General features: G+C 45.6%; 2 protein-coding genes across 2 annotated transcripts in view; one reads left to right on the plus strand and one right to left on the minus strand.

Moving 5' to 3' along the window:
* The window catches only part of NUP93 (nucleoporin 93), a 76302-nt gene extending 74878 nt beyond the window's left edge, over nt 1-1424 (minus strand). Inside the window, exon 1 of the mRNA XM_077931838.1 lies at nt 1114-1424. The gene's annotated coding sequence lies outside the window, so the exon portion shown is untranslated. The remainder of the gene's footprint in view (nt 1-1113) is intronic.
* Nucleotides 1425-2426: 1002 nt separating this feature from the next.
* On the plus strand, nt 2427-12494 carry POLR2C (RNA polymerase II subunit C). The gene is made up of 9 exons (XM_028739260.2): nt 2427-2797; nt 4669-4718; nt 5675-5743; nt 7081-7133; nt 8219-8347; nt 9268-9319; nt 10111-10279; nt 11193-11267; nt 11915-12494. The coding sequence occupies exons 1-9, from the start codon at nt 2712-2714 to the stop codon at nt 12057-12059; spliced, it is 828 nt and encodes a 275-aa protein (XP_028595093.1). The 5' UTR covers nt 2427-2711; the 3' UTR covers nt 12060-12494.
* The last annotated feature ends 251 nt before the right edge of the window (nt 12495-12745 follow it).

The raw sequence follows: 12745 nt of genomic DNA on the forward strand, positions 1-12745 counted from the left end.
AGTGGAGGACAGAGGTGCCTGGCGTGCTCTGGTCCATGGGGTCACGAAGAGTCGGACACGACTAAACGACTAAACAACAACAATTAACACACCTGAAGAAGGCTACAGTAGAGTTGGACAGATGCAGAAAAAGAAAAACCTTTCCTCAAGAAAGTGAACAACCCCTCTATTATTTTGTTTAAGTGTTTGAGCAAAAGAAGACAATTCTGGAAGAATATGCTAGAGGTTGATAACGCTATGGGTGATGTGATATGGATGGATAGAAAATAAATATATTGCCTTCTCTTAATATTAGAACTTGGGGATCACCAACTGATCCACAGTAGATTTAGGAAAGACAAGACAAAGCACACAACTTCTGCTTTAAAGAATTTGTTGTATCTAACTATAGCCATGTGAACATACAAAATCTCCCTCATACAGACTCAAGACCACTGGGCTCATCTAGCTACATGCTGGTAGTGGCTCATCATGATCTCAGGTGAGGCCTCTTCCATAACCTACTTTATCTGGAACGTTGATTAAACATGGAACCTTTTACGGGCAGAACTGGCAGCTTTAGGAGAGGTTTAGAAAAATCCAAGGCGAAGGTTACCGGTGGCTGCACAGTCCTTTGCATGTCTACTCATAAGTAAGCTCAATGGGCCGTACTTCCAGTTAAAGGTGTGTAGGTCTGCAGCCTAAGCGGTTTGGGTGACAAATCCACAGAGCAGGAAGAAGAGGGTCATCTGCTGCTATTAGCCAATGATTTCAAAATAGAGCCTCCAGGTGCAGAGGCAGTCTGGCTCCCCACAGTTTCTCCATGGTGTTGGGGATAAGCAGGGAGGGGAAACCCTCACCCCACCCCCCGCTATCTAGTGAGCGACCGCTGTTTGGAAGCAGGACGCTGGGTCAAGAGGCCCCTCTGCCCTGGCGTTAATGGTGTTTGGCACCTTACAGCGGGGCGGGAAGGGTGGAAGGCGGCACATCCGGGTACTAGGGCCTACGGCTGAGGAAGGAAGGAAGGGGCTGTAAACGCGTGCCGGGCGGAGACTCGCGTGAGGAAGGCTAAGGTTTAAAGCTGCCCTCAGCTGCGTCCGCTCCCCGCCATCCCCCAGCCAAAGGGCTTCTTACCGTTCTCGCTCCGCGTCCTCGGTCCGCCGCGAGCCCGTCACGTCAACGCTGTTCTGCTCCGCGCCGCGCGCTCTGATTGGAGGAGAGCCCGGCTTCTCCCAGCAGCCACCGCGGCCGCCTTATTTCCACGCTAAATTTATTAAGGCACTAAGAACAGCGGACAATTTTTTTTGTTTGTTAAATAAATAGCTCGGGGGCGTAAGACCTGTTCCACTGCTTAGAGTAGGTCCGGAAAGCACCCTCTTTCACGACCGCGGGAGGTGGAGGGAGGGTCAGCGGCTGTCGAAAATACCCGGATGTGAGCGAAGGCGCGGCAGCCACGCTCCCGCCGGTTGCAATCACTACCAGTCGGGCTTGGTTGCCATGGAGACAGGAGGCCCCAAGAGCTTCGTATCTCTTACTACAACCCGGAGACTTGGGGAGGAGAGCAGTTATTTTCCCTCCCCCACAAAGATGTTCCTTCTGCATTCATCAATCAAATACGAGCTTAAAACGGAAATGTTTTATTTTATAGATTTATGATAAGCCACCTTTCAAACAGGTGATATAAAAAGAGTAGTAACAAATCAAGGAATGCCCTTAGCATTAAAATGTACAAAATAAACCAGAATGATAAAGAAAAAGCAGTAAAATATATTGAAATGTTTTTTATCAGAAGGCTCTGCACCCCACGGTACAGATCAAGGATTCATTGCATCCAGTCTTGCAGTGGCATCTCAAATACTAAGGCTGCAGTCTTAAGTGCATATATTTTATCAATTCTTATATTAGGCTTGTCCTAAGAAAGATGCCCAACTGTGGACTTTGAAGTATCCTGTGTGTAGGCAAAGTAAAGTAACCTTACTGGGGCTTACTTCTGAGTACTGTAGACTCAGAATATAGGATTGCACTGAAACAAATTCATTATGGTTTCAAGGCCACAGTCCACTTCATCGTGGTAAAACCACCTCCATTCTTTGTTGAATAAATAAATAGCGATGCACAAGATACCCTTTGAAGCTTTCTAGCTATGAAATGCAATAAGTGCTTAGACCAGTCACAAGGTCTTGGGTGCTTCTACACATTGTGGTACTATATGTATCTGGAGGAAACAAAATGATAACAAAGTTGTGCACTATGCTTTGTTACCGAAATTGTGTTTTATTGTGTGATGCTATTAATGCAAGCTGCACTGGGAGGAAAGGTGGGATATACCGTAAACATGAGGACAACAACAACTGAAGAATTCCTCCAAAGTCCTTATAAATACAGTATTCAGCCGACGTGATTATTGACAGAGTTTGTGTCCCATGTGCAGATGAAGGAGGAGAAGCAACAGCAGCAGCAGCAACAACCACAACCCCACGTACCCAGGCGAGGGAAACATCCCCTGGCTTGCGGCGGAGAGCAAAGATCAGACCAAGGCCCACCAGAGCCACAGAGGGAAGCTAAGAGCAGCCACCACGAGGCAGCCGCCCAGGCCGGGTCCTCCGGGTCGCTGGGGGGCGAGCAAGGAACCGTGAGCCGGCGCTGGGCTGCGCCTCTCCCAGGCAGGAGGCGCGGAGGAATTATCCCCGCTCCTCCTCCAGGTCTTGGTGCTTCTGCCGGGTGGCCCCGCCATGCCTTACGCCAACCAGCCGACGGTGCGCATCACGGAGCTGAGCGACGAGAACGTCAAGTTCATCATCGAGAACACCGACCTGGCGTGAGGACGGGGGGGGGGGGGGCTACGGGCGTGGGGCCGGGGCCTCCGCAAGCCTCCCCCGGGCGGGTTCCTCTCGGGCCGCGCTACTACCGGCCGCCGCGCGCCTTGAACCCCCCGCTCTTAATTCACTGCATGCACATCGAAGAGAAGAGAAGAGCTTTGGGGGCTCAAAACGCAGGGGGGCGCAGCTAGTCTAGCAGCCACATCCCCCATTGGGAAGCCCGAGAGCAGGGCAGAGACAGCACTCTTCTCCGCCTGGGGATGTTCAGGATTCAGGGGGCTCTGGCCTCCCATGGGGGCGGGGGGGGGCAGCGCGTGGATGTTGGGGGGTAGTAGCCGTGGATTCACAGTGCCGGATTTACGTATAAGCTAAACAAGCTATAGCTTAGGGCCCCACTCTCTTGGCCCCCCCCCCAAAAGAATTAAAGGGGGGAAACTGGATGTACTTTGATAAAATACATATTTTGTTATGTGCAAATGGCTTTAGATACCTATTAGGTCCATAAATTAGCATATAGCATGTATTCAACACAAAAAAACAGCGACACTTTGTTGTTGACAAAGGACAGCTGGATATATAAAGGGCCCCATTACCTTCAGTAGCTTAGGGCCTCGTCAAACCTAAATCCGGCCCTAGTCATAGACCCCATGAATTTTAAAGCCATCCAAGTTGCTGGCCCTCACCACGTCTTGTGGGAGAGAATGCCACTGATTAACTGTGCTTTGTGAAAAAGTCATTTATCTGCCCTGAAGTTATCCCACATTCAACAGGTTACAGCACTATGGGGCTTTTTAGGTTAGAGAAAAGGTGAGGAAGGCCAGGACATGATGGAAGTTTATAAAGTTATATATGCCGTAGAGAGAGATCCCTCCTCCACATAACACTAGAACTTGTGGACATTCAGTGATGCTGAATGTTGGACGTTTCAGGACGGATGAAGGAAAGTCCTTCATGCAAGTGCATAGTTAAACTCCCACAGGAGGCAGCAATGGCCACCAACTTGGATGACTTTCAAAGAAGATAGATTTGTAGAGGATAGGGTTGTTGATGGCTGCTACCTGCAGTGGCTATGCTCTGCAGCAATGCTTCTGAATACCAGTTGCTGGAAACTACAGGAGGGGAGAGGGCTGTTGTGTTCTGGTCCTGTTTGCGGGTTTCTGTTTGGAGCATCTGGTTGGTCACTGAGAACAGGATGCTTGGCAATGCAAATGCTTGTTCTTCTGGTTAAAGAGATGCTAACAATATCTGTAGGAACTATAACAACTCTAACTATAACTCTCTCTATGTAATTGTTCTATAGAATATTAAAAACAGTTCAGAATGAATCTGTCAGCAGCTGCTATGTGTAACATAGCAAAGTCTGTACTATTGGGCACATTAGTGATCATATGTATGCATAAGCCCTGGATGAGGAAGACTCTGGAGGGTTACACTTTGGGCAGATAACACTTAGAAACACATGCACACATCCCTAAAATACCAAGCAGGAAAGGACTATTGGTTTCCTCTGAAATTGGCCCAGTCATTTCCCATTAAGTCTACACTGTGCCACTGACTCTTAAAAGACCTGTTTTCCCCAACACAACTTGTGGTTTTTCTCTTCAAACTGCCCCCACCCTCTGCTTCTCTCTTGCATTGAAATATGAGTCTCTTGCAAGATCCCCTCCGTGGCCTGGTTGTGGTTCCTTTGCCCTGGCTGCCTTGTCTCAGGGCTCTGATCCATAGCAGAGTTTTAGAGGGAGATTGCACCCAAGGCACTTCAGAAATAGTTCTCAAAGCACGAGCTGAGAAGGGGGCTCATAACTTCACACACGTGGTTCAGAAATACAATTCAGATTGTATAAAAACTGTTGGTTTTTTTCTATTCTAGAGTAGCAAATTCCATCAGGAGAGTCTTCATTGCTGAAGTTCCCATCATAGGTATTTCCCCATTTTATATTTTGTCTCTTCTTTGCTAGGCTGATCAAAGATGCTGGTGCGCATGCACATGCATCATACACACACAATATGTTTCTGTCCTATTTCAGATATTGTGGTCCACAAGCTGCACTCAGGTAGTCCTCAGAAAGGTTGAGATATCTGAACTGGGCCTTCCTTGCACTTGCTTTCCCCCTTCCCTGACACTGGAGATTGAGGCAGTTTTTCCCAGGGTTGGATTTATCAAACAGGCTAGCAAAGTCCTGGCTTAGGGACCATGATTTTCACATTATGGCACTGGTGCAGTGTGCTAATTAACTCCCCCACCCCAAAGAATACAATTAAAAGGGGTTCTTTTCCAGAGCTTGGTCTGGGGCCTCTTAGTGGTCTTCAAAACACAGCACTGTTTTTGATTATGCTGGCTCTGAAGGGGGGATTTAAGTGGTCCACCAAGACCCCAATTTTCAAGCTCTCTTGCAAGGAAAGAAGAACAAATATTATTCATCCTGGTCAGTAACCTAGATTTGAATGTATTACTTAGAAAAAGTTGTGCTTTTGCATGCTTCTCTAATAGCCTTGAAGTTTTCAGCTCTATACTAAAGTGGACTGCCAAGGCTTCTCTCAAGGCCCTCCAGAACTGTAGTCCTCTAAGGAAATTACAGGTCTCTAGCAGAAAATTTTCAGCATCGCCCCAGTCTGCAGTTCTCAAAGGAACTTGGGGGCCACTCTTTACAACCAAACCAATTTAGGTTTGTCATAGACCACACAACTCCCATCAGCCCCAGCATCATGTAGCTGTACTGTCTGGAGCTGACAGAAATTGTAATCTGAAACATGTGGAGAGCACCAGGGGAGAAGCCTAGTTTGAAGTGTAGATGTGCCTCAGAGCCCACATTCTCTTACCGTTGATGGGTGAAAAAGTATTTTCTCATTTTGGGTTCTTACTGTCTTGTTTGCAGCCATAGACTGGGTCCAGATAGACGCCAACTCCTCTGTGCTCCATGATGAGTTCATTGCACACAGGCTGGGTGAGTACGTAGAAGATGGAATGAAGGAAAACAAAAAATACAACCCCTCATTACTCTTTAAAGAGGGGCAGCATTAGCCTGTGGTGCAGCAAGTCTTGGAGTGTCTTAAAGACTAGCAAGTGTATTATGGTAGAAGCTTTTGCGGTCCAGAGTCCACTTCATGAGATTCATGTACCTGTTGTTTTTTACTTATCATTTATAAAGCACCCAAACTTTTTAAACATTGTACAGCAGTTGCACAGTTCACCAACGTGATGCCCTCCAAATGTTGAACTGAACTCTCATCATCCTATTGCCTCTTTCTCTTGCATCTTTTTTAAAAAACTATTTTCCACATATAATCAATGAGATACAATAAGGTACATAAAGAAACAAGGAAGAGAGGTACGATGTTTTGTTATTTAGAAATCATAACAATACTTCAGCAAAAGGAATTAAAAATGTCCCTCCATAAATCCCTGTGCATTTTAATTGTTGCAAAAACAATACATTTAAACCAAACTGCATAAAAGTTATCAGACCGTTTTCCTTTTTCTCTTGCATGACTTGAATTAGCTTTTTCATAAGTGCTCATTCCCAAAGTTGTTGATCAAATCTCCATAAAAGCAGTCTTTAGGGATCTCCAATATCTTGCTATACTGATTTGAGTGGCCGTTAGTCATCAAATTAAGGGTTGAGCAGCTTGCCTTCCCCAAGGTTTCAGGTGGTATATGAGTAAGACCTGACATATATTGATCAGGCTGTACGTACCGTAATTTCTGTAGATTTGCTTGTAGCTCAAGCCCTGTTAATAGCTCGTATTTTCATAGAAATCTTTCATCCATATAAGCCAACAGATTCCCAATTTTAGAATACCACCAGCCTGTCATTATTATACAATTAAGAGTGAAAAATGAGAGGAATGAGTGCAGGGTTTGGAAGGGCTGGTTTGGTGTGCCAGTTTTTCCATACAGCTAAATGGGCTCTTAAGTTTCTCCTGCATCTTTGTGGGGTTTTTTTCTCTTCTATCCTCTCCCCACCAACCCCCCCCCCCCTTTGGATACTGTGATATTTCCCCAAAAAGAGACAAGCCCCAAAGTTTAATAAAATAATGAAATGTATTGGGCATTTCACTATTTTATTAAGTTCCATCTGATGTTTTTTCAGTACCTTGTTGAGGTTTGTTTCCCCACCCACTCCAGTCTTTGGGGCTATTTCTTCTTTTACCTCTGGGATACTGTGAGCCACAAAAGTTATTCTGGTGTCTGAAATTTGAACAGGGAACTCTGTTTGTTGATGCTGACTGGCTGGCTGCCTTCCAACCCTCACATGACTGTTTTCACTCATTTCCTTCTTAGGTTTGATCCCACTTACCAGTGATGATGTTGTTGATAAGCTGCAGTATTCTCGGGTGAGTCTTGACCCTAGTCAGCAAACTAGATTTCTTGGAGGATCACTGTGGAAAGGGAGTTGGAGACAGAGGGCCAAAGATCTCCCTCACCACTTCAAAGGGGCCTCTCATGGACCACTTCCTTCACATCTCTTTTCCTCCTTTGTTGGCCACCAGGGCATAGTATCCTTCAGGAAGCCAGAAAGGATCCAGGAGTGTCTTGTTTCTAATTCCTTGTTTACTTGCAGACAACTAGTATATCAAACAGTCATCCTGATTTGCTTGCACAAAATTTGCAGCAAAATTAGATGACCTCGGCCATTGGTTGCTTGTGCTGTTGCTGTTTAGTCGTTTAGTCGTGTCCGACTCTTCGTGACCCCATGGACCAGAGCACGCCAGGCACCTCTGTCCTCCACTACCTCCCGCAGTTTGGTCAAACTCATGCTGGTAACCTCGAAAACACTATCCAACCATCTCGTCCTCTGTCGTCCCCCTTCTCCTTGTGCCCTCCATCTTTCCCAGCATCAGTGTCTTCTCCAGGGAGTCTTCTCTTCTCATGAGGTGGCCAAAGTACTGGAGCCTCAGCTTCAGGATCTGTCTTTCCAGTGAGCACTCAGGGCCGATTTCCTTAAGAATGGATGCGTTTGATCTTCTTGCAGTCCATGGGACTCTCAAGAGTCTTCTCCAGCACCAATTGGTTGCTTAGTTTGTGGCAAAATTAGACCATGTTGTGTCAAGCAAACATATCTGACAAGTTCATTTCCACGCCATTTTTCTTATTATTACTAGTACATTTATATCCCAACTTTCCTCCAAGGAAACTGGTGCACATGGTTCTGCCCACTTCCCATTTCGCTAAACGATCATTTTCTGGGAATCGTGAACAAGAGAGGTCTGTTGCCTTCTTGGGCAGCTTGCATCTTCCCATAAACATCTGGTCAGCCACAGTAGGAACAGGATGCTGGACTAGATGGGCCGTTGGCTCTGATCCACTTCAGGGTCCCGTGTTCTAGTTCTTGGGGTGGGAGAGCAGCAGCATCACTGATGGGAGATGTTTCGAGTTGCAGTTGGACCATCCTGTCCTGCTTTTCTTCCCCTCCCTTCAGGATTGCACCTGTGATGAATTTTGTCCTGAGTGCTCGGTGGAGTTCACGCTCGATGTCCGATGCAATGAAGACCAGACTCGCCACGTCACATCACGTGACCTCATCTCCAACAACCCCCGAGTTATACCGGTCAGTACAGAGTTCATGCTCTGCAAAGTCTCTTAATTGTCTTTTTTTGTACAAATAAAAGTGAAGAAATGTAGGAAAGCTCCAGTGCAGGAATAAGAGAGGACAATGCCTCAAAGGTACCCCCAAATATTGTACATGCTGTTTCCATTCATTTGGTGGCCATTTGCATAACTAGTCCATGATTTCCATTATTTCCTATGTCAATATTTCTAATCTGGATTTTCCCCAATCTCTCTCCATTTTTCAATGGTTACTTCCTGAAATGGTTATAGCCAACCAACAAAGGAAAAAAACTGATTTGTCCAATGTCTCCTGCTTTCTGATTCATTTGATCTTGCTTACTTCCTCCTTCCCTCCCTCCCTGCATGGTTTCTACCCCAAAATGGCTGCCACCCACCAGCAAAGCACAAATATGCAAGGAAATAAGGAAGCAAGCAAACTCCCGGTGTTCAGATATCTGAATCTGCTGTTTTTGGTGAGCTTTGGGCATAATTCTTTATGTGCAGATAAGTGAGTTTTTGCAGAGCAGGTGGACAGCAGGACCTGCATGTATATGACGCCTGATGTCTTATACACCAGGGCTCTAACTTGGTGGTAGAGCACCTGCTTTGCTTGCAGAAGGCCCCTGGTTCAACCCCCAGCGTATCTCTAGGTAGGGCTAGGAAAGAACCCTGGAGAGGTCTGAAAGCCTGGAGAGCTTCTGCCAGTCAGTGTAGACAATATTGAGTTAGACCAATAGTCTCCCTCATTATAAGGAAGCTTCCTATGCTCCTAAGTCAGGGTGGGAGAAAAGCAGATTGGGATCAAGTGGTATTCTGATCCAACTCTGCAGGCCTTGTGTTTAAGCGAGGAACTCAGTTTTTAAATTCAGAAGATGCAAACTGTCTTCCCATGACCTCTTCTCTCTTGGCTCCACACAGGTGACGTCCAGGAGCAGAGATAATGACCCTAATGACTACGTTGAACAGGATGGTAGGTACCCAAGCCAAAGGCAATCTACAGGCAGAGTTAGCCATGTGATTGTATTTTATCTCTATGGAGCCATCCTTTGATGCAACTGATGCTGTACCAGGTTGTGTAATATGTATGGATACCTATGAGAAGTCCACCACAATGCACCCATATTTTGGCTTCTGGTGAGAGTTGCCTTTAGATGGCAGGTTTGAGCCCCTAGCCTCCCAAAGGGTTGCAGGTACAATTGTGTATGTTTTCTTTAGACATCTTCATCTGTTGTGTTTGTTTTCTTTAGACATACTCATCTGCACATTATGGAAAACTCAGTTTAAGAGGTCTGTTACATGAGAATCAACTTGTGTAAGGTGTAGGGAGGGGGAGCTCCATTCCCAGCATCCATATGCACATATATGAGTAGGGAAACATGAAGATGGGATACCCCATCCAGGAATCATGCCTGAACAGAGCTGGATTCTCTGATCAAACTAGACTTCTTTGTTTAATTCTTCCTGAATTGTATCCAGTCACATAGCCTTTGAGGCCCAAGGGCTCTATAGGCATTAATACACATGTGTTACTCAACATGGGATGAGAGATGGTCCATGTAGGTCCCCGCCCACCTTTGTGTGAGCAGCACAACTGTTGGTATTGAGGGAGTGTCCTTGAACTAGATGCCAAGATCCCTGCCCCAGCAGCCCCATGTTAATACACCCCCCTTTGGGCTTCTGGTGAGAGGTGATTTTGAAGGTACAAAGCATCACAGCTGTTTTACACCTCTTCACCAGTGTATCTCTGTGTTCTTCTTCTAGACATCCTAATTGTCAAGTTACGGAAAGGCCAGGAACTGAGGCTGCGAGCGTATGCCAAGAAGGGGTTTGGCAAGGAGCACGCCAAGTGGAACCCCACAGCAGGAGTGGCTTTTGAGTACGACCCAGATAACGCCCTGCGACACACTGTCTACCCTAAACCAGAGGAATGGTGGGTTTCCATACAGAGGCATTTCAAGAGGGGAAGACACAAAGTTGTCAACTTCTATTTCTTGTTTTTTCACTCTTAAATTCAGTTGACCAGATTTCTACATTGTTTATTTAAAAAAAAAAAAGTTCTGAAGAATGTTCACCAGCATTCTAACACCTAATTCACATCTTTTCCCAGGCAATGTCCCAGTTTCTCAAACTGGGACCACCTCATTCAGGTGGTTCATAACATGTTTGTAAAAATACAATGAAATATCATACATTATCTGGCGCAGCACATTACAATTGCTAAAACAGGCGGGAAGATCATTGAGTGGTCTGCCAAGACCTTCAGCATTTTCAAGTTGTCTGTGAGGGGGTGGCGGAAGTTTAGGGACTACTGTACTAATGTGCATTTTTATGCACACTTTATGCTAATAAATGCATTGCTGTACATGGATTTTGGTTCAAGAACTGCATCACAAAATTTGGAGAGGTGCAATTTTTTTGTGATTCAGTTCTCAAACTGTTGTAGGGAGTAACAAGTTCTTCTTAAAACACAAATCAAACTCTTCCTCCCCATTGTATCTCTAGTTTAAATAAAAGCAAACTGTTTAGGGTATATTGCGAACTTTACATCTAACATTATGTGGAAGGAACAGAGATTGGCAAGCCCTGTGGATTAAATTTTTACACATCCGCACAAAGATGCCCCAAAATGGGGGTGGGAGTCTGCCCTCCTGCTGGTTGCCCTGATCTGTCATTTCTGTTTGCAATCGAGGTGAGAGATAAATGCAAGGTTAAATCAATAAAATGTGCTGAACAAATTTGGTATTGCATTTCCCCCTATTTTCCCCAATATTTATGGGCTGAGGGGTAGTTTGTTTTCTCCTTATGGATTCAAAATTTCTGGCAATGTTATGTCTCTATTGTAGGCCAAAGAGTGAATACTCTGAAATTGATGAAGATGAAGCCCAGGCTCCATATGATCCCAATGGAAAGCCAGAGAGGTGAGGCGTCTGATATCTTACCAGCGCCTGGATGTGTGTGTATGTGTGACATTATTTTGCCCACTACATCTTGTAACAGCAAATTCCACAGTTTAAGTTTGTGCTGTGTGAAGAAGTATTTTCTTTTATCCTGAATCTTCCAAAAGTTCGGCTTCATTGGATGTCCCTAAGTTCTATTGTTGCAAGAGAAGGAGTAAAGCTTTTCTTTATCCACTTTCTCTACATATATATCTATGATCTGTATGTTGAATATTGTGTTATAGCCGTAGCTCAGTGGAGGAGAACCTAATTTGCATGCAATAGGTCCCAGGTTCTTCTCTAGATAGGACTGGGAATGTCCTTTATCTTAAATCCTGGAGAGCTGCTTCCAGTCTATTTTGGACAACGCTGAGCTGGGACTAGTGGTCTGTGTATACATTCCCAGCATAACCCAGAGCATCTCTTCTTCCCTGGCGAGTGAGTGTCACCAGCCTCCATGGAAAACTGAAGCACTTTTAGACATTCACAAACAACTGAGTTGCAGTACATCCTTCTTTTAATAAGCAGTGCCATGAAGATAATTCTCTTGAGTTTCCCTTACTGTGTGCTGGGGTTCGAGCAAAGAGCATCTCTCTCTGAAAACCTCTCTGGCCTCTTTATCCTCTCAGGTTTTACTACAACGTAGAGTCCTGTGGCTCCCTGCGTCCTGAGACCATCGTCCTCTCTGCGTTGTCTGGCTTGAAGAAGAAACTGAGCGATCTCCAAACCCAGCTGAGCCACGAGATCCAGAGCGACGTGCTGACCATAAACTGAGTCTTCTCCGTCCCCCAGAGTAGCACCAATTCCTGAGACTCTTGCAATGTTAGTCAGGAGACTGTTGGCATGGAGACAGCCTCTGAGGAAGATGATGTCTGTTGATGTGTCTCCTGCTGCTTTGGTCTGCAACTTCCATCAGCCCCAGCCAGCATAACTGATGGTCAGGGATGATGGGAGTTGTAGTCCAAAACAGCTGGAGGGCACCAAGCTGGGGGGAAGGCTGATGCTTGCCATTTTCCCTACAGAGAACTAGGCCCTCCTCCGCTCTCTTCCTCCCAACAGCACAGGTTGCCTTCTGTTCTTGCCCTGCCTGGGCTTTTGAAGCAAACTTCCCCTGCCTAGCAGATGTACAGGTTACGCAACTGTTGTTTGATAGCATTTGCAATTATTACTTTTTGGAATAAAAAAAAAAATCCTTTCCCCCTTGCTTAACCATGTGTGAAAACTTGTCTGATGCCTTGGGAAGGAGATGTCAAAGCGCTGATTCCTTTCCAGCCAACATTAAATTAATGAAGGTTGCAGATTGTCGCTCTGACAATTTCCCTTTCAGCAGTTTTTATGACCAGGGAGGTCTGGAAAGCAAAGCTCAGAACATAAAACTGTAACTTCTAATTCAGGAATCTAGTAGCTTGAGCAAAAGTTTTAGAAAAACAACACAGTTCTAGCCCTGTTGCAGAACAAGA

Source organism: Podarcis muralis, chromosome 7, assembly GCF_964188315.1.
Source record: "Podarcis muralis chromosome 7, rPodMur119.hap1.1, whole genome shotgun sequence".
Taxonomy (NCBI): Eukaryota; Metazoa; Chordata; class Lepidosauria; order Squamata; family Lacertidae; genus Podarcis; species Podarcis muralis.